This window comes from Xenopus tropicalis, chromosome 8, assembly GCF_000004195.4.
Source record: "Xenopus tropicalis strain Nigerian chromosome 8, UCB_Xtro_10.0, whole genome shotgun sequence".
In the NCBI taxonomy this organism is placed as follows: Eukaryota; Metazoa; Chordata; class Amphibia; order Anura; family Pipidae; genus Xenopus; species Xenopus tropicalis.
In genome coordinates, this window is record NC_030684.2 from 22,493,822 (window position 1) to 22,516,647 (window position 22,826).

Here is a 22,826-nt window from a genome sequence, read left to right on the forward strand (position 1 = left end):
TTTCCGTAATTTGGATCTCCTACCTTAAGGGCTGTGACACACGGGGACTAATCTCCCGAAATGCTATCCCACCGGCTAGAACAGGGGTGGGCAAACTACGGCCCGCGGGCCACATCCGGCCCGTTTGCCTTTTTAATCTGGCCCGCCGACGCCTGATTGGTTGCGTCCTGTGCGTGCGCGTGACGGCAGAACGCACGGGGCGCAACCGTATAAAACTTCAGATGCAGCGGGAGCCGAGGGACTGACACAGCCGAAGGAGGCAGGAGGTCGCTGGAGGATGGAGCCAAAGGAAGCTGTAGGTCGTTGTGGGGGGGGGGGGGGGGGGAACTGGTGGGAGGATGTTGAGGAGGAGGATGGGAAGGACACTGGGGAGAACTGCAGGATGCTGGGTGGGATGCTGGGGGGGAGCTGAAGGATGCTGTGGGGAACTGCAGGATGCTGAGGAATAGAGCTGGAGGATGCTGGGTGGGATGCTGAGGGGGGAGCTGGAGCATGGTGGGGGTGAGCTGGAGGATGCTGGGGTGGGGAGCTGCAGGATGCTGGGTGGGAGCTGAGAGGCCCTGTGATTTCTAATGGCGGCCCTGGGCCTAGCGCTGGTCCGGCCCGGCCCGGACCGTCTGTAAGTCAATGTGGCCCCTGAGCCAAAAAGTTTGCCCACCCCTGGGCTAGAATGTAAATCGCTGATGGGATGATATGCACGGCGGCGCGATTTGCCAAAGTCACCGAAGTTGCCTTGAGAGGCGACTTCAGCAAATCACCAAGTACAAGGTCCTTTTTTATTATTACAGAGAAAAGGGGAATCGTTTTTAAATGTGTGAATTATATGATTAAAATGGAGTCCATGGGAGATGGCCTTTCTGAAATTCAGAACTTTCTGGATAATGGGTTTCCAGATAAGGGGTATTTTAACATTTCTATTTCTAAGAATTGTTGAAAGGGAATTACAATAATAACATTATATAAGCGGTGTCGGTTTATAGGCACTGCTACAAAAGTACAGTTTACTGATTAAAGAAGTCTCTAACAGTAGTATGTAATAGATGGTTTGCAATATGCCCCCAGTCTAAGGGTAACAGATATAAATGGACAAAATTGCTTAAATGCAGAGACCATTCTCAGTAATGAAAACAGTAGTGATAAAAAGTAAAATTCAAAAAGTCATTTATTTGGACAAAAAGGATAGTCTAACGCAGTGCTGTCCAACTTCTACAGTGCCGAGGGCCGGAATTTCTCTAGCATACATGGTGGAGGGCCGCTAATGGAAGCCAGTTTTGACCACTCCCCTTTTTGAAACCACACCCACTTCAAACCACACCTATTTTATCACAATGGTGGTAGCACAGCAAAATCCCAAATGCTTGGTCCTTACTGTGGGGATATCAACCATCATTCATATGTGAAAGAATTATGTCATATTAAGATATACCCTTAAATTCCATATGCCTCCTCCTCCCCTGTGGATAGCAGAGCAACCCCCAGTACATAATTACACACCTTAGGGACCATTTAATGGCTATTTCCAACTGCTAACAAACTCCCACAACAAACCCCTGCCAGGTTCACCTCCCACAAGCAGCATAGGGCAAGCAGAGTATGGCACACACAGGCAGCACTCTGCCTGTCCTATGCTGTCTGTGTGTGCTATACTCTGCCTGTCCTACCCTGCCTGTGTGTGCCATACTCTGCCTTCCCTATGCTGCCTCTGTGTGTCATACTCTGCCTTCCCTACCCTGCCTGTGTGTGCCATACTCTGCCTTCCCTACCCTGCCTGTGTGTGCCATACTCTGCCTGCCCTACCCTGCCTGTATGTGCCATACTCTGCCTGCCCTACCCTGACTGTGTGTGCCTACCCTCCCTGACCTATGCTGGCAGTATGTGCCATACTCTGCCTACAGTCTGAGGTGTGAAGAAGTGAACAATGGGAGTGATTACAGCCTGAGCCTGAGGTGTGAACACTGCAGGGGGTGAACAATGCAGGTATTAAAAGGTGTGAAAAACACAGGGGATTACATTTTTAAACAATACAGAGGGATTACTGCCTGAATCTGAGGTGAGAACCATGCAGGGGGCCAGTTAATCTCAGTACTGATACCATTTAATGCTTACTCAAAGGTAAGCCATCAAAGCAGCCACACAGGTGGGGGGCCACACAGAGGGGGGTCGCGGGCCGCATGCGGCCCGCGGGCCGCCAGTTGGACAGCACTGGTCTAACGCATTTCGTGCCTTATGGGCCACTTACTCATAGGCTGACAATATTATACTTGTCATTAAATGCATAAATGTGTATTGATATCTGAGATGCGAAATATTCAAAGTGTTTTGGCTGTGCACAAATAGCGAGCAGGTGGCATTAGCTCTACCTGTAAGGCAGCAGTGTAGAGACCAGAAAGCCTCACACAGCATGTTAACCCCTTCTTAGCTGCTGCCATCAATAGAGCGAAGCAATGCTGGAATGCATTAAAGGTCACTTCTCAGAATGTAATGTATCTGTAATGCTGCAGGCAAGTCTTTTCTTTCTGAAAACCTATTTAGTCCCAAAATCAGATACATATTGCTGAGAGTGTTGTCATAGTCTGTTATAGGGAAACTGTAATCTGTTTAGACAGGAAATATTTTCCATTTAATTCTTTTACAGAGAAGGCATTACTTCTTAATATAACTGAATCCAGGCATGAGCAGGAGCTGCCATACTGTATAAAGTGCCACTGCATGAGCGTATGGCTATAAAAATAGACCACATATTTATGGGGGCTGCTATAACAGAACCATATTAGGGTATACTTTATTGTATGCCCAGAACATTCCTTCCCTGTATATTTGTATTTTTACCTATAGGTGGGGGGTGCCATATTGTTTCCCTTAGACAGTACAGTATTATTCTGTGCCCAGAGCATTCCTTCTATGCATATCTGTATACAGAAAGGAATGTGCAGGGTACACAGTAATCAGTTGTAATACCTGACAGTACAGTATGAGGCTAAAGCTTATTGTGTGCCCAGAACATTCCTTCTCAATATGTTTGTATTTATACATATGGGAGGGAGGTGCCATATTGTTTCCCTTAGACATTACAGTATTATTCTGTGCCCAGAGCATTCCTTCTATGCATATCTGTATACAGAGAGGAATGTGCAGGGTACACAGTAATCAGTTGTAATACCTGATTAAGCTTATAAAGGCAAAGATGGGCCCCTAACTGAAAAGCAGGCAGGATGTTAGTGACCCGTGCAGCTGCACGTGCAGGGATCATAGCTTTGATGCATCTGCAAGAAACCACTTCCTAAAAAGTTTCTGAGCTGACAAATGCCTTTTACTGACACACACAGTCCATTGTGCAATCTCTGAGTTCCCCAATTAAGCAAGTGCCTTTATGGGTCAGTACCAGGGTCCAATAAGCTCTGAAACAGAAGCACTAGCGCAACTTGGTTGGATGCCCCTTGGCTGCTGCCTCTGGTGATGTCATACAGTGGGAGAAAGTGAGCCTGACTGGCATGTGTGATAGACTTAAAACTGCCCGCCACCCCCATTTTTATAAACAAACTACAGGATGTGGTTAAAGCAAGATAAATAAAGTATCACACCGACAGGCTGGGCAAAGAGTTGCACCCTATACAGAGTTAGACTGCCACTTTTAGAGATTAAGCAAAGGAGTTAAAGAGAGAGACTGCGGGCACCCCGCCATGCGGGAGGGCACCCATCCAACTGCCTCCCAACGGCGGTGTCATGCGGCCACTAACAGTATCCCTGCCATTATGTGGGCTCTTCTAGGAACAATCAAGTGTTAGAATTCTGTCTCAACAGCCTCTTATTCTGTGCGAGAGGGTTATGTAATTAAAGGGCAAGTCACATGCTGCAGCCCCTTGGTTAAACCGAGTGCATTCACTCCACCCCCCCCCCCTCCTTTGGTGCCACAGAACACTATCTCCCTTGCACACACACAGCTTTGGAGGCATTTACACCACTGCTAGGATTTTGATAACACCCCCCAAGTTGTATATAGAAAAAAAATTTCAAGGGTGTGGAGCAGTATGGTTGTTCTCAAAGCCAAAAATAAATATTATAAATACAAATATACAGAGAGGGAATGTACACAATAAGCTGTACCCGCATACTGTACTGTCTAAGGGAAACAATATGGCACTTCCCTCCCATATGTATAAATACAAATATACTGAGAAGGAATGTTCTGGGAACACAATAAGCTATACCCTCGTACTGTACTGTCTAAGGCAGGGATCCCCAACCTTCCTTACTCGTAAGCAACTGTCAAATGTAAAAAGACTTGGAGAGCAACACAATCAACATTAAAATTCATGGGAGCAACATGTTGCTCACAAACCACTGGTTGGGGATCACTGGTCTAAGGGAAACAATATGGCACCTCCCTCCCATATGTTTAAATACAAATATATAGAGAGGGAATGTTCTGGGCACACAATAAGCTATACCCTCATACTGTAATGTCTAAGGTAAACAATATGGCACCTCCCTCCTATATGTATAAATACAAACATATAGAGAAGGAATGTTCTGGACACACAATAAGCTATACCCTCATAAAGTACTGTCTAAAAGAAACAATATATATATATATATATATATATATATATATATATAAATACAATTATGCAGCGAATGAATGTTCTGGGCATAAAAAAATATAAATCCTCATATTGTATTGTCTAAGGCAGTGATCCACAGCCAGTGGCTCAGGGGCAACATGTTGCTCACCAACCCCTTGGGATATTGTTCTCAGTGCCCCCAAACCAGGTAGTTAGTTTTGAATTCCTGACTTGGTGGCAAGTTCTGGTTGAATAAAAACAAGATTTACTACCAAATAAAGCCCCCTGTAAGCTGATAGTGTGTATAAAGGCTGCCTAATAGCCAATCTTAGCCCTTATTTGGCACCTCCATGAACTTTTATGCTGCTTGTGTTGCTCTCCGAGTCTTTATACATTTGACTGTGGCTCACGAGTAAGAATGGTTGGGGACCCCTGGTATAAGGGTACAGACCAGCCCAAGATACAAAGCAGAGATGCACATGGCTGACACAGGGCTTATCTTACCTTTTCAACATCAGCTTTTGTTACGTTAATGTCGGCATCCATTTTCTCAAAGTATTGCTGCGCTCGTTCAGCCTCTTTGCAGTCCCGTTCAAACCTTCTTTTACTCTAAAAAAAAATAGGGAAAAAGAAAGTCTATTCAGGTTTTGGAATTTGAAACCAATATAATTTCGTGTTACATAGCCAGACAGTACAGAATATGCAGGCAGGTCTCTCCTGGCTATGGAGACTCATTTACACGCTTAATAATGTAAAAGCCAAATAAGCAACATGGCAACTCCTTTCAGTATAGGGTGGAAAAATAAGCAGGCAATAATCTGTGCACACATGTCCGTGGCAGCCCCCCGCTCATATGTACTCAGCAAAGTCCCTATACTTTGCAGACTATTAAAAGAGGGGGTAAACTATAAATTTTTTCTTAAATGGATGGTTCTCCATTAAGTTAATATTTAATAGGCTATAGATTTGCCCATTCCTAGCAACTTTGCAATTGGTCTTTATTATTGATTTTTCCGAGTTTTTTAATTATTTGCCTTCCTCTTCTACATCTTTCCAGCTCACTTACCCTAGCAGCAAAGGGTGCACACAAACGGAGCTACTAGTAGCAGCAACTTGTCACGGCTACAAAAACAGACAATACTGATAATTGTCTGTCCGTGTGTTTTACTGCCTAGTTGTTACGGTAAACAAAACCCTAGCAAAAAGCAAGAAAAAAAAAAACAACAACAACCCACAAACAATAAGAAACTATTTCAAACTGTTTCAGAATATCAGTCTACTTCACAGTAAAAGCTAATTTAAAGGTGAACTACCCCTTTAAAAACGTCTTTTCCACACAGCAGACAAGGACACTGCCTAATGAGCCTCTAAATGTGATTTATTTGTTGGGCACCTGGTCTGCCCTCTGTGATGTCACCTGAAATTGGAGGGGCATAGGTGTTTATATCACAGGAGGGGCATGCTATGGGAGGTAGCCTCAAGACCTAAAACAGTGATCCCCAACTTGTGGCTTGCGAGCAACATGTAGCTCCCCAATCCCTTGGATGTTGCCCCAGTGGCCTCAAAGCAAGTGCTTATTTTTGGATTTCTGGCTGGGAGGAAAGTTTTAATTGCATAAAAAACAGGTGTAATGCCAAACAGAGTCTCCTTCAGGCTGCCAGTCCACATAGAGGCTATCAAATAACCAATCACAGCCCTTATTTGGTATCCCCAGGTAGATTTTTCATGTTTCTGTTGCTCCCCAACTGTTTTCACATTTGAATGTGGCTCTCAGGTAAAAAAGGTTGGGGATTCCTGACCTAAAAGAATTCTGGCCTGCAACTTCTCCCTTAAGAATCCAATGGAATTTAGGCCCAACGCTTGTAAGCTAAATGGAAAAGTAGTAGCATTCATACTAATGGGGTTAAATTAGTATATACAGTGCCATATTTTGCATATTCTGCAGACTGCCATATCTCTTTCGTCCAGATCATGTCATGCAGAGCAACAAGGTGACCCATAATAATGAGAGGGAAGTGGTTCACCTTCAGCATTGCACAGATCCGTCACTGTCACAGCAATGGGGGAATCGGCTGCTAAAAAAACCTGCACTTCACAGGCTGTGATGCATTACAAGAAAAGCAGAATATACATTTTTATTATCATGCATTTAAACCCATCAACCCAAAAATAAAAATTTGCATAATGTAAGAAATGACATTCTAAGCAACTTTCCCATATACGCAAATTGTACATTTCCATTTTTATAAAGGTTTCCTGTAAATGGAATTGCTATTGACAGCGGTGTCTGTCTGTCTGTCCCTGTTGGGCCTAAGGATATCATTCCCAGGCCTGGACTCAATTCAATATAGGCCCTGGCATTTCAAGTACACAGAGGCCCGAACAGCCCCCCACCAGCCCAATAAATAGTGACTGTCTATGGCATCTTACAGCAGCCCCTCTGGCATTTGCCAGAACCCACACATTGCCAGTCTGGGCCAGATCAACACTATTTGTTTGCCAAAAGCAACAGCAATAAGTAAAACCTTCCCTTCTCAATCATTTGTGGTTTCATTTCTATATGGCAAAGGTCCAGCCGGAGATTTCTAATGTCCTTTATTATCTGTAAATGTTCTACAAGCCCCAGGAGGAGTGCCACAGAGACTACTAGAACGTAGGCAACTGTATTTAAAGGAAAAATGCCCCCATATGTAATATAAGACACTAAGTTTGCCCAGGAGCAGTAACCCATAGCAATCAATAAGATGATTCCTTTTAAACAGGTGGCCAATAAGTCAATAAATTCTACCTGCTTATTGGTTGCTATGGGTTACTGTTCAAGGTCAAATGTAGGGTCTTTTATTACATAACCCCCATAAAGTCAGCACCAGGAAACAGGCACATGAGGGTATGCTGTGGGCCAAAGTGCAATAGATCTTCATTTTTTGAGGGTTTTCAAACAATTTAGCTTATTGTCTTCAGAGGTCATATGGTTGCTAGGGTCCAATTTACCCTAGCAACCAGGCATTGGTCTGGAAGATGAACAAGAGAGGGCTGATATAAAGAAACATAAAGTAAAAATAATAATAGGTAGAACTGAAGCTTTACAAAGCAAGAGTTGTTTGGCTAATCATTTAAAAACTATAAAAAAAATTAAGACCAATTAAAAGTTTGTAGGACTAGAGCATTATGTAAATTAGCTTAAAGGTGGACTTCCCTTTTGCAAGTGGTAAAGTCAAACATACATTGAGAGTGAGGTATATTGGGGGTAAGCCTTAACTGACCCCCATTAAGTTGTTGCACGCACGGTGCTTGGGAGCTGCGCTTCCTTTACAAACCATTTCCTGCGCTGAGTAATCACTTCCCTGTTCTAGACTCTCTCTTTTCTGCTGGGTGATACTAAGTCAGACTCACAACAACAGAACATCAAAGGCCTCTCTATAATAAGGAACCTCGGCTAGAGAAACAAAGGTTGCTAGGGAAGCGGTTTTTCCTTTTCCCCCCACTCATCGTGCTGTTGCTAAACTGGGGGACATTTGGCTTCTCTAGAAACTGCCTGTCTGTGCTGCCACCTGACCCTTTAATACCAGCCATATAATTAATGCACATCCTGCATGGTTAATAAGCAATTCATTTAGATGCATGCTGCAGACTGAACTGACTTATGAGCAGCCAGGCAGCATTCATCCAAATTAAATGTTAAATAGCTATGGAGTATGGGGATTTAATATGTGGCAAGTATAAAAGGGCAGTAAAATGTTCAACAACAGCTGGTTGGTGGGTTAAATAGCCAGGATACTTCTGGATCGCATCAAAGCGATTCTGTTAAAGAAACTGGAATTTTAGGTTTTAAAGGACAAGTAAAGGTAAAATCACTGTTTTCAGGGTATTTGTCAGTGTGATTACTATCACTGACCTTATTCCCAGGGTTGGTTCCGCTTGGCTGTGCAGAGGCCCAGTGTATAATCCTACCACAATGTCACCATCATTGGCTGTTTCCCAATGACCCATTCGGATGTCCAGGACCACATGTGTGCATGTACTTTATATTAAAAATTAGATATTTTACTATACTGTGCATTTGTACAGTACCATCCAACCAAATGGGCCATTGGGAAGAGATGGACGCTTGGAAATGTTAGGAGCATACCTTGCACTGGGCCGGTGTATATTCCAGCTAAGAGAGTACTGGCCTGGAGAACAATATCAGCAATTGCAATCACGGTGGGGGGGGGGGGTACCTAACAGACACCACATAATATATTTTGCTTAATTTGCAATCCCTTGTGCCGTACTGCTGTGACCTCTACATACTGCATGTAGTAACCCCATGACAATTAATTACAGAAGCTCATTGATCTTACAATGACCCATCCCTTCCCTGACATACAACCATCCTACACCCTAATTATAACATAAATACATTGTATGTGTATGTCTGGGAGCATTATCTAAGCAAATTAATGACTAGGAGGAAATGAGCTAATAAGGGTTATCCATGAAGGAAATCCATGTGACTATAAAGGACAACAACTCCTTACACATACAAAAGCATTTTCTTTTGCTTTTTTAAGGCAGCATGAAGCCACAAGGCTGTAACAATACACAGATTTCCTCTTTTCTGCTTCCTCCATTTAGTCCTGATAGTGGGGCTCACTTCCTTGTGATCACATAACAATCTGGCAATGTTGTGGTTAACATGCATTCCAATCACTTCTGGCCAAGGCTGCCATCAGGGGGGCACAGCTGGGGGCCCCATGGCTGTAGTGGGCACGGACAGATGTGACGGTCCAATTCACGGGCATGTTTGGTTGTAGTGGACCATGACCTGAGCATAAATATGTATATATACATATATCTATGTATATATTTTAAATAACTACCAAAGTTCTTCCCTGTGGAAATGGGTAAGATAAATGGGTAGCAATACAATTGTTCTCATGGAATGGTATATTGCAGCAGCCTATAAAAGAGACAAAGGATTCTGCCCGCAGGCCCCAGGCACTCTCGGGCCCCCCCTCCTCTCCACTAGTTTTGGGATGGTCTGACCCAGGCCTCAATGGGAAATTAAAGAGCCTGGGACCTGGGATCGACCTCTGACCCCCATTTCCTCACTTACTGCTTCCAGCTGTTTCCAGCATGTCTCGATGTGTTGCTGCGCCTTGCGACCTTCATGGAAGTGCTGCCAGAGAGAAAGAAAATAAACAGGGAAAAAGAATTAGTGCCAAACAGTTGGGAACAAAAACACACACAGTTCCACTATAAACACATCACATTTTCCCTTGCAGTGTTGCCCTAAAGCAAACAGTGTGTACAGAGAGATACCATAAAACTATAACAGCATAGGGATTCCCCTGTACTAAGCACAATTCAGCAGGAACAGCCCCCTAAGTTTGCTCATAGCCTGTACAGAGAGATACCATAAAACTATGGCAGCATACGGATTCCCCTGTACTATGCACAATTCAGCAGGAACAGTACAAAGAGCTATCATACATGTATAAGGTTTTGCTGACCCTACACAGTTAGGGCTATGAGATTTGTCACCCCCACTGGCAACAAATCTCCCAAGAATGCTTTCACACTAGCAATACTGTAAATCGCCAGTGAGAAAACATCTGTCTCTTTGTTTTTCAAAAGTTGCCCAGAGTTTTCTCACAAGGAAATTTTGGGCAACGCATAGGTTTTGCCACTGGCAATTTACATTATTGGTAGGAAAGCATTTTTGGGAGATTTGTTGCCCGCGGTAACAATTAATTTCCCCATAGGCCATCACCCTCACTCCCGGGGGAGCACTTTTATCCCTTCTGATAATGTTTTCATTAGAATTAAACATTTTTATTCCTGTCTCGAGAACTGTCACAAGAGCCAAATAACACTTTGCCACTTCCTTGGCAATAGGGAACATAATGTTTGGCAGCTTCTCCTGTACCCACAGCAAGAGGATTCCCCTGCGGGTTTTGTACCGGGATTTCCTCTACCATTCATTTGTTTTAGCCAGATAAAAGGGGAACTCCACCAGCTTTTAGAAAAGTAAACATAATTACAAGCAAATATGCAATATACATCAATTAAACAATATGCAGCCTTTTCATGATTTTTAATGTAAGAACATGGTTTGGAACAGTTACCTCAGCCTGGCGTCCTGTTCCCCTGCTGATCTGGCTGACTACTTTGAGACTTAAATAATATGTAACTACTTTGAGACTCTGCATCCTTCAAATCCCACAATTTCCTGCACACAAGATGTCAATAAGGAAAGGAACATCACAGTGCAATGCATTGTGGGCTATGTTGCTCCTGCATGCTGTCTGTAAGCTGTTACAATTTATAACGTCAATGTTTTAGTCCCCCATCTTGATTTTTTCGGCTGCATTTCATGCTTTTTGAAGGAATAGATTACAGTGATAGGTATATTAGGGGTTTCTGTGATGTGTCAGGCTCTTTAACAAATTTTTGTTCAGAAGCCGGAGTTCCCCGTTAAGTAGTGTTAATTAAAAAATCTAGGCAAATCTAGGCACTGGTCCTGGGCTCTGCGTTTGAGAAGGATATAGGTGGGCCCCACACTGATTGCAGAAGGGGCAACTTATCAACCGTGCCATCAAACCGGAACAGCTTCCCCTGGCAGGGTTATAAAAATAATTTGCTGAGTACTGAATACAAGAGGAAGCATGAGAGATTATTACCTGTGCCCTGATACTGAGAGGTGTTGTAGTGCAATATGATAGTATAGCTGAACACTCCCTCTCTCTCTGCCTATCAAACCCAGGTGGTCTCACTAAGAGGATTGTCAGCTGCAGCACGGCACCCATACAAGGCACTGCAGTTATAATACTGGCACCCGTACAGCTCCCATTAGTGCAGGTAGGAGAGCATCAGGCACCACTGCTAACTCGGAGTCTGACCCGTCGGACTCCCTACATCCTGCCCTTGTCCTAAAATATAGAGCTATGGGGGTAGAGGGGGGGATTTGTATTGTGTGTTCCGCTCGGAAACTATTCAATTAATGCTTTTTCCATAATCTGCCATACCTTGCACTAATGAGTTTGCACAGGTCACATGACCTGCAGGTTAATGGGGCAGTTAAAGGGGTGGTTCACCTTCACGTTAAAAAAAATGGGCAATTCTAGGCAACTTTTCAATTGGTCTTCATTATTTATTTCTTATAGTTTTTGAATGATTTGCATTTTTCTTCTAACTCTTTGCAGCTTTCAAAAAGGGGGTCACTGACCCCGGCAGCCAAAAAACTATTGCTCTTTGAGGCTACAGTTTTATTGTTAAATATTTTTCTATTCAGGTCCACTCCTATAAATGTGACCACTCCCTGGTTGCTAAGGTACTTTAGACATAAGCAACCAGATAGCTGCTGAACCTCCAAACTGGAGAGCTGCTTAACAAAAATTGAAGTAATTAAAAAAAAACCAAAACATTCAAATAATAACAAAAAATTACACCAATTGCAAATTGTCTCAGAATATTTCTCTCAACAACATACAGAAAGTTAACTCAAAGGTGAACAACCCTTTTAAATTACATGTATGGGACCTGTTATCCAGAATGCTCGGGACCTGGGGTTTTCCGGATAAGGGATTTTACTGTAATTTGGATCTCGATAACTTAAGTCTGCTAAAAAGCATTTAAATATTGAATAAACCCAATAGGACTGTTTTGCCTCCAAGGATTAATTATATCTTAGGATCAATTACAAGGTTCTGTTTTATAAATTCAGGGAAAAAGGAAATCATTTTTACAAATTAGAATTATTCGTTTATAATGGAGTCTATGGGAGATGGCCTTTCCGTAATTCGGAACTTTCTGGATAACGGGTTTCCGGATAAGGGATCCCATACCTGTACTACACTTTTCACAAGGTTCGAAATACTGCAGTGTGTTCATCTTCATCCCCTTTAAATTAAATCTGGGGATGCTGTAGAGATTGATATTCAGAGAGAAACTGCCATTGGTCTTCAATATTCTGAATGATTTAGCTTTGTGTTCAGTAGCAATCTCAGCAGTTGCCTGGTTGCTAGGGTTAAATTTACCCTAGCAACCTGGCAGTGGTTTAAAAGACTCTGGAAGGTGAATAGGAGAAGATGACAAGCTTTGAGAAATGTCTGTTTCTGCCCTAGGATTCCTCCCCTTTGTGACAAAAAATGAAGCTGACAAAAAGTTATAATAGTTATTTTGTTATTTGCAGATCCCTCCCTTCTCCAATCTGGATTTAACATCTGGAAGCCGTGTTTCCTGCGTGGGCTGGCAGGATCCTCACATGGTAAAATATTTAGAGCACAAACAAGTCTCGCTGATCATCGGATGGACTCTCCCACGCCCAGGGGCAGGTACCACTGCCAGAGGATGGAAAGGATGGGCATCCTGTGCCATTAAAGGTAGGTGGTTCCTCCCGGTTATGACCAGTAAGAGCATGCGGTGGTTGGTCAGCAAGGGGTTGGTTTGGGTCTTGGCACAGCTTTACGGTCAGAATCATTTTAATAGAAGTTGGGCATTCTTTAACAGGCAAACAAATTTCATTGCAGATGTCAGGAAAGTGGCATACGGTTGACTTCCCCCAGCACCCAGTATTAGTAAATTACCCTTTAGGCTAAAGAGTCAAACAAAAAATTCTTGAACTATAACAATCACTGAGGACTGGTCAAGCCTTCTAATCTGAGCTGCAACTGTGTCCTTCCCAGACCTAAGTTTATAACCTCAAAAGCTGAACTGATGTTATCCATGTGCAAAGGGACACACTGAAGGTGGCCATACACGTAGCAATTTCGATCTTTCCTGCGACCATCGTTCCCAATCATCGGATATGGAGGTAGAAACAATAGAAATTCTACTTCCATATACAGATTCAGCCCTGAAGGTAGATTTTGCTCTCAAAATCTTTTAACCTGGCCAATTGATGAGTTGACTGATCCGCAGCCTTTTGCGATACTGGTCTCCTTGTCGAGCCGCCATACACGCCCTGAATATCGTACGAAACAAGGTTTTGTACGATATTATCAGTGCATGTATGGCCGGCTTGAGACCAGTCAATAGGACTGGCTCCTTTTATAATATCTTTTCCGGCTGGACGGGGGCACAAAAGGGGCGGATCGTGCCATAATTGTGTGGGGTTTTAGTGTCACAGGATGGAGCAACACAAAAGAGGCAGATCAGCATCATCCATCATAGTATCCAAAGAGTATTTGGCGAGTATAAAAGCTAGAAATAGGCAGGCTGGGGATCAGAGGTGGGCTAGGGATGAATTGACATTGCCGGTAAACTTGTAATATCAGCCCTGGCCTTGGTTGGTATTTTACCAGAAACCCTACCCGCCAACCAGACGGGCTATTCTCACCTGTTACCAACAAAAAAACGTTTATTTTCAAGTCTACTGCAAGACTCTAATTTGGGCATTTGGACAAAGTTTATTTAATGCTGCAGTCAATATCAACCAGTGGTGAATTTACTTTCATCATCTTAACAGCAGTAGACTGCTAAGAGCCAGCTGCTGATTGGCTGTCAAGTTTGTATTGCCTTGTCCATCCAACCTTAGAGTTTCAGGGCCTGCAATGTAGACAGTATCCAAATAAAGGTGCCTTTCTGAGTGACACGTAAGTAGTAGGGGTGCAGCCGACCACAGCACAGTTTTAGGCATGACTGGTAGCCACATACATGTGAATGTTTGCCATAATGGCTCAGCAAATAAGTGTATCTTTTTAAGGACCAAATGAGCTAACAGGCCAGAAGGCTGTGTTACAGTGTGGGCTGCACTGGTTGGTATGAAAGGTATCTATGATGTTTCTGCAAGCAACCAGATCCCAGTATTGCCAGAATACTCCCCCACTGCAAGCACAGCGATAACCCAGCATCGTACGCCAGGCCCCCTCATGTACTCACAGGGCGAGGGGCTGCTGAGTGAGCTCTGGAATGCTCTTTGGAACTTTAAATACAGCCGAGCCTGCAGCTATATCATGACCTCTGCTCATTAGGAGAAAGGGAAGGGGGTTACATTTAAAGTTTTGCATTTCCTCAGGGATCTTTCTAAAGCAGATTTTTCTTAAAATTCCATGAAATAATTGAATTTTTAACAAAATTAGGGGCCACTTGTGATTGCTCACGGGGGGTGCACATTCTGCTTCCCGTACAGAGATTAACATGCTTGGTATTAATGTAAAAAAGCCACAATCGAGCAGGAAATAGGTTTCCGTTTGTGAATAATTTTAATCACAAAAGATAGCACATGGGGGAGGTATGTGGGGGGGGGGGAAACTTGTGATATTAGCTATTTCCTATGCAGCACTCACTGTTGGTTCAGCAGAGATCAGACAGAGAGGATTTGACAGAAAGCACCTAAAGCTGCCCAAGTCGGTACCCTTTTACCTGAATAGAAAGTCTTGATAGACAGGGCCATGTTTACCTTACACTGGCAGAAGATTTAATGAGGTTGTCCTCGGGTGCCTTTATGGTAAATAAATAAGTGGGGGGAAAAAACCCTAGCCTGCCACCAACTGAGCAGAGGGGGGTACTTTGCTCTTGTGTAACCAATGAATGAACAGTACAGCAGGTCTGGTTGCACATGCATTGATCGCCGATGGCCGGGACCTAAATACAACCCTACTAACAGAACCAGTATTGGCTCTTTGCAGTTAAAATTGCTGTGCAGCAGAGGTGCAGGGAGTTGTTGGACCAGCAGAGCAGTTGGGCCTAGGGACAGAAAGAGAGAAATCCATGGCTGTTAAGTCAGTATATAAACCCTTCAACTCCAAAATTGCTTCCAACACATCATTCTTCAGGTTATGGTATCTCCAACTCAGACTCCTCATACCCAAATTTGCTTCCAACTTTGAAGCACTCCTCAGTTTATTATACCTCCGACTTTAGGTACCCAAAATAGCTTCCAACTCCAGGTACCCAAATTTGCTTCCATCTCTATGAAGCACTCCTCAGTTTAATGGTACCTCCGACTTCAGGTACCCAAAATAGCTTCCGACTCCAGGTACCCAAATTTGCTTCCATCTCTATGAAGCACTCATCAGTTTATGGTACCTCCGACTTCAGGTACCCAAAATAGCTTCCGACTCCAGGTACCCAAATTTGCTTCCATCTCTATGAAGCGCTCCTCAGTTTATGGTACCTCCGACTCCAGGTACCCAAACTTGCTTCCAACTCTACGAAGCACTCCTCAGTTTATGGTAAATTAAATGTTTCATAATACTTGGTGGTGGTTTAAGGACAAGGAAAGTTTAAAACACTGGTGTGTCAGGCAAAAGCATCAACTTTTTGACCTGGACCAGTGCAGTGTACTTTGCTGGGAAACACAACCTCTAGATTTTGCTTTTTTGCTTGTCCTTTAAACGAAACAAGTCAAAGGCTGAAAACTTGTTAAATGTTATTTATCAAACAAGGGAGTGTTGCAGCCATTTCCCCTCTATCTCCCATGTGCTTAGTGGTACTTCTGCTCTCTATCCTAGAACTCCCAAAATAGCCTCATATCAGTGTTTCATTCTAAGTGCTCACATAACATCTACATGACTCTTTCCTTTGCCTTCCAGCTTAAAGGGTGCATAGCTTCAAAAGTACTACTACCATCTCCCAGAGTCTTCTTAGCCCACTTTAAAACATTTCAACTCAAGAGGTCCATAGAAGCCCCATGCGTGTGCCGACCTCTCTTTCGGTAAAATAGCTTTTCCTTTCAACAAATATGGGAGTAGTTGCTTTAGGGAAGTGGATCCCAAACCATGGGACTGGACCCTCTGGGGGCCTGGAACAAAGGTTAAAAGGGGGCAGCAGCCCTTTAAGGGGATAAACTGAAAAAGTCTGACACACACTCCTGTAAGATTTAGGGCGGTTCATTGCACATGTGCTACACCACAGCAGATGGTACAGTACACTTTGGATAGTGTAGATCCCAATCAAACAAGCCTAGGGAAGCACAAAATATTCCTTTTAATGCCAAAGGCCAATTTTCTTAGAGATAAAGCTGCTGAAGGATCCACGTGCGACTTCCTAACTATGTCTTTTCCTACAGAGTATTTCCGAGCTGAAGGTTATGTGGAAGATGGATGTTTCCCTTTGAGCCCCTCCTGTTTCCTTCTCAATGTGTTGGCCATAAGTGATACTGCACTAGACCTTGAATAATAAGTGAGACGCTTGCACGGGACAATGGCATCAAGATGAGAGCTTATCTGCTAGGGAGGGCACCTTCATCTCTTCCTTGGGATAAGTGTTTTTCTCATGAACTCTCCGCCGTTCTCTATATTTGTCCATCCTCAGGCTGGTGGCCTTTAATTCATAACCCGCCTATCACTTCTTGCATTTACCCATAAATTAGAAACCAAATTAAAACCAAGAAGTGTAGGCCCCAGACTTGCTAACTGTCCAATAAACAGAGATGAAGGTTCCTTGCCAGTCTATATTTTTCTCCCTTTTGACTGAAGAACTATGGTGCATTTACCCAAAATGCTCACTTCACTTTTGCCTTGGAAGCACATCAATGGGAGGCAACTGACACAGATTCCCAACAGCAGCCAAACACGGTCTATAAGTCTAATTGTCAAGTTGTTTCAATAAGAAATCTAAACAAAAATCAAATATTTCAACCATTCTGGATTATCTTGACCAACAGAAACCGGCAAAGCACTTCATTATTATTATTAACATTTATTTATAAAGCTTCAAGTATGTACATTAAAAAGTGAGCACTCCACCCAAATGCAACTTGAGCTTTTTGAAAAGAAAACATAATTTCACTTAACATAGCAGAATACATAAATTAAAAAATATGCAGCCTTTTCGTGATTTTAAATGTAATATTATTTGGAACAGTTCCCTAAGCCCCACCCCCTGTTCCCCTGCTGACCTGGCTGACTACTTTGTGACTTAAATAAAATGTAACAGTAGTCAACTGTCCTCATCCTGCCTTCTCTAAATCCCACAAACCCCTGTTCATAACCCAGTGCTGTCCAACTGGTGGCCCACGGGCCGCATGCAGCCCGCGACCCCCCTCTGTGTGGCCCCCCCACCTGTCTGGCTACTTTGATGGCTTACCTTTGTGTAAGCTTTAAATGGTATCAATACTGAGATTAACTGGCCCCCTGCATTGCCCACACCTCAGATTCAGGCTGTAAACCCCCCTGTATTGTTTAAAAATTTAATCCCCTGTGTTGTTCACACCTTTTACTCTCTGCATTGTTCACACCCCAGGCTCAGACTGTAATCACCCCCATTGTTCACCTCTTCACACCTCAGACTTCTCTTCTCAGACACCTCTTCACACCTTTGCCTTCCTCTGGATCAACTAGTAGTTAGGCAGGTTATATATAGGCATTATGGTTGAACTTGATGGACGTATGTCTTTTTTCAACCGAACTTACTATGTTACTATGTAGGAGCAGTAGAAACCCACAAATAAACCCTGCACACTACAAAATGAACATATACTGAGGTGGTACATCAATTAAAAAGTTTTTTAATATATAGTTATTGTGCAGACTGTAGGAGCAGTGCCAGCATTGCGTCGCTGTATGCTGCCTGTGTGTGCCATACTCTGCCTGCCTATGCTGCCTGTGTGTGCCATACACACAGGCAGCATAGGGCAGGCAGAGTATGGCACACACAGGCAGGGTAGGGAAGGCAGAGTATGGCACACAGGCAGCATAGGGCTGGCAGAGTATGGCACACACAGGCAGGGTAGGGAAGGCAGAGTATGGCACACACAGGCAGCATAGAGCAGGCAGAGTATGGCACACACAGGCAGCATAGGGCAGGCAGAGTATGGCACACACAGGCAGCATAGGGCAAACAGAGTATGGCACACACAGGCAGGGTTGGGGGAATGGTCAAGGGGAATGGTCAAAACTGGCTTCCATTATTGGCCCTTCACCATGTAGGCCGGAAAAATTCCGGCCCTCGGTACCAGAGAAGTTGGACAGAACTGCTATAACCTATAAAAAAAAAAAAAAAAATAAGTGAAAGAGAACTTTCCCATTTGTTCAGTTCTTGTTGGCTGCTTTGCCTTTCCCTTTTATCCTAAAGAGAAGACCATGACTGAAGCTAACTATTTAGTCCCCATGACGGTCATTGACCAGTGGAAACAGAGGCAATACAAACCAATGTGTCAGCAATAATATTCATCAAGAGACTCTCTAACCCACCACTATATAGTGAGGTCACATCCTTCGCTGAACCAAATATGCCTTCCTAAGCACTGCATTGTTTCTCTGCCCAACACTATCCATATGAATTAACCTCTACCCTAACCTCTTTCTCCATCAGAATTGACCTCTTCGGTGCCTCCACTGATCCCTTCAGCATTGAGCAAGTCATTTTTTCTACTCTGTACTGTAGAACATGGAGTTCCATTTGCTCTGCTGTAACCCTTTGGACCAGATATGGTCCTTCATAAGATTTTTATTGCTCCCAAGACCTCTAAGAACTCTTTGGATGACATAACTTTATTATAATTTGGCCCCCAAACATGCAGCAGAGTTGATAACCAGCCCTCTCTATAGAACTAGTTGCAAGTCTCTCCTTCATAGATTCTCAAAGTATAAGTTGGCCTTTCTATGCATCACTCTTTATATTTATAATACGCCCACACCCTCCCAACGTATTATTGCCTTAAACCCTAATCAAAATATTACCTCTAATCCCTCCCAAGAAAAATTGTTTCTTGTGTTCATGTCACCTACATCCCGTTACCAGGCAAATATTTGCAGAGAAGCCATCTACAGTATATATATTTATTTTGCATTCATGACATCCATTTATTAACAATACAGTATGTTTCCATTCAATACAGATCAGGTGCCAAAGACTATTTTAACACAGGATCAGAGGAGCTTGAGAGAGAGCGAGAGGGAGATGTTCCTAATATAGAGACAGCTATTTACGTATCTAAGGGTATAGTAAATACTTGGTTCCAAACTGTGTGCTTCTTCTTTACAATCTCCCCTTCCTGCTTAGAAGGGTTTTTGGTTAATTAGGCAAATAAGGAAGTGATTGAATTAAACAACTTTCCTGCAACGGAGGGAAGTTCATGTACAATGCCTTATCTGATCCTCTATAGAAAACGTGTTCCCGAAAGTCTGTCAGTGTTACTACTGACTACTTTGTATTTTAACTGTACTTTGTAGTAGTTTGAAAAGGAGCAGAAATGGGACCACACAGGTAGGGGAGTAACTACAGAGAAAGCAGACCCTGCAGGGGAGCCCAGGAGTGTAAGGGGCCCAATATGATCCTAATGAATAAGCAATTCCAACATATCTTTGGAAGAATAGGTTTTGGGCTCCTAAATTGAATTTGCTGTGGGCAGGGTTGCCATTATATCACCAGTTAGGGCCGGCACCAGTATTACAATGTACTTGCCAATAAATATGTAATGCATTATAAATCCCTCCCTTTCCATTACCGATCACCCTATAACCACGTGCCACCCTCTGCTTCGCCTATAACCCCTCCCATTTCCTGGCCCCATCCACCTTCCCCAAGCCCACCCATTTCCCTGCCCTTTATGTCTTAGCCCTGCCCCAAAATGATGTAACAACAGGCCCCCAGCCTGAAGCTGGTATTATTGATAGAAAAAGATGCAAACCCTAGATGTGGGGTCCAGTAACATAGCCACATATATAACTTGTAATATGTACATAAGTCACTGATAATTAAATACAACTTCCTATTTATCCTTCGGCAACTTAAAGCAAAAAATAAGACACTGCCTATTGGCAGACATGGCCCTAAAGACATTAATTTTGGCTGTGACCAAAGCCATGTTGGCTGAAGTGGTTCTCCACAGCATGGGACTGGCCCACTGTGATACCAGGGGAAATCCTGGTGGGCCCGGTCTTGAAGTGCTTTTGTTTGGATGGTAGTGGGGCAGAAGAAGGCAGTCATCAATGGAAAGAAGTGGTCAGTGATGGCAGGTCCCTGGAGGTCAGGTACTCGGGTGGCCCCTGTGGTGGTCAAAATTCAAATGTGACAAAGTCCTTACCAGCACCCGGGGTCCTTTTAATCTGCTGCAGTGCAGCATAGATCAAGAGGGAACCCCAAACCGCAGAACCTACAGCGTCAGCATGATTTTCTAGCATCGCTGACGATTTTTCGCCGCACTGCTCTTTTAAATTTAAATGCAAGGTTGGAGGATTAAGTTTCTACAACCCTGTGCAAGTTGTCTACCTTGTATATAAATAATAAGTCATTTATCAATTAGGGAAGGCTATAACCTTGCCAAGAGCCCCATTTTAAGGCTGGGGGCCCAGAGCCAAGAATTTATTAGTTACATCTTTTTCAGATTGCCGAAAGCTTTCATTGCTCTCTACCTGTCTATCACAAAGCTTCTATGTACTATTGTTGATTAATCCTTAGCAGCCTACACTTAAAAGCCAGATTTACTGTATTCTGAATTTATGTTGGGGGTGGGGTGGAGGGAAATACCTTAAAAAAATAGTACAGAGCTGGGGCACTGGTATAGAGGATCCAAATACACAACAAAATGTTGGAAGGGCATTCAATAAATTATACTTTGCACAGAAAATAAATTCAGTTTGCAGATTCCATTGAACACCCTAAGGGAAAAAATCACAATAAAGAATAAAAGTGCCCCCGCTGATGAAGTCTCGGCTCTGTGAGCCTCGGGCTATTTTTATCTTTCCTCATAGTTCATAGAATATGCACTTAAGCATTCTTCTCACTTGAACGGAACTGGTCCATTCTTCCCTTGTACAGAAGACCCTGCGCCACTGTGACCCAGAGAAGAGAAAGTCATAATAAAGCTGCGTCTCTGCAAATTATTCTCACTTTCTATTAGACACCAACCCTTACTAGAAAGGCAAACAGTAAGGAGAACAAGATCTTACAGTCAATAACTTCAACAAACATATCGCCACTGTATATCTCTTTCTGGAGAAGACGTGAAAGACCTGTCAACTACGTATGAAGCTATTGCTTAAAGGGGAACATAACGCCCAGGATTACTTGCAAACCCCCCAGCCCCCTCATCAGCTTTTAGAAGTGCCTCTTTTAGAAGAGCCTCACCCACCCCCATTTTAGTATAAAGTCTTAAATCCGGTGGCTGTTCAGTGTGTCTTATGTGAAGAAAGAAGTCCTCTTGGCCTCACCAGAACTGCAGCTGAATCTGGACTCATACACTTTGAGAAACACTGGCCTAAAATGAAAACCTAGTGAAGTACATGTTTGTGGCCCAAACTTATTGGTCTATTGTACACCAGACCCTGATACTGCATGTTAGTGGTACATCCAAGATCAATTCATCCTCTTGCATTCCTGTTACCCCCTGGAGACCGGAACACACCCATACCTTCAAACACTTTTATAAAGCCTTAAGATACATTGACAGTTGCATATTGGCTATCAACTTCGCCACTACTGACCCAAGACAACAGCTTATTAGCCCATGTATGCCTCTCCAATCGAAGTGCTCAATAAGCTATCACTTAAAATGGCTTAGAAGTGCCATTAGAGAAGGACCTCTCTGGGCTGTGGATGAGGTCCTCCCATAACAGGCCTGCCCAGCCTAAGGATGTAGTAAAATCCCCGATGCCCAAATGATCATAAAAACCCAATTTGCCTCACTAATTGGCTGGCCAAAAATGGCATCCCCAATCATAACCTTAAAGCCTCATCTGGATTATCACAAATAAATCACCACAAAGAACACCAATTAGACAGTTTAGGATAAATCCACCACCAACATGCAAAGGTGTACATTTGTAGGTTATAATATATCCTGCCACAGTAACATCCTGTGAGAGGTTTCACTGCAGGTTCAGAGAAGCTATCCCACTACATCAAACTGTGAAGTCAGCTTTTGCTTGAAATTCCACTGAGGTCTCTGTGGACTTCTGACTCCCTATACTTAACTACTATTTTGTGTTTTTATCTAGAATTGAGAGTTTCTATGTTTATAGGCATTGCACTCTGGCTCATCTGGCTGCACCTTTTCCTGCAGAAGGACAAATCTATGAAACAGTTAAACAAACAGATACTCCTAACTGTACTTTTGGCTGTAACGTATTTTGTAGCTCTCCCTGAGTGGGGAATGCAACATTTAGAATAGGAAAAAAGTCAACTGCGGAGGTTTAAAAATTCTGCTGCACCCTATCTTCTTTTTAGTTTAAAGTCACTAGAACTCTAATAAAGGAAATGACCTGCACAAAGACAAGAGATTCTAAGAAAGTCTAACCAGGTAGAACAGAAGACAGGAAAGATATATCTGTAAGCAGATTCACCGCAAGGCAGTTAACCTGCTAGGGCCTCCAGTCAACATCCCTGACGCACAAG

General features: G+C 43.2%; 1 protein-coding gene across 26 annotated transcripts in view; it reads right to left on the reverse strand.

Moving 5' to 3' along the window:
* fnbp1 (formin binding protein 1) overlaps positions 1–22,826 on the reverse strand; it is a 103,446-nt gene that overhangs the window by 38,574 nt on the left and 42,046 nt on the right. For all 26 annotated transcript variants that reach the window (XM_031890579.1, XM_031890580.1, NM_001079194.1 and 23 more), the window contains 2 exon segments: positions 9,661–9,723; positions 5,067–5,171 (listed from right to left, as the gene is read on the reverse strand). In XM_031890579.1, the coding sequence (XP_031746439.1) occupies positions 5,067–5,171; positions 9,661–9,723 (168 nt within the window).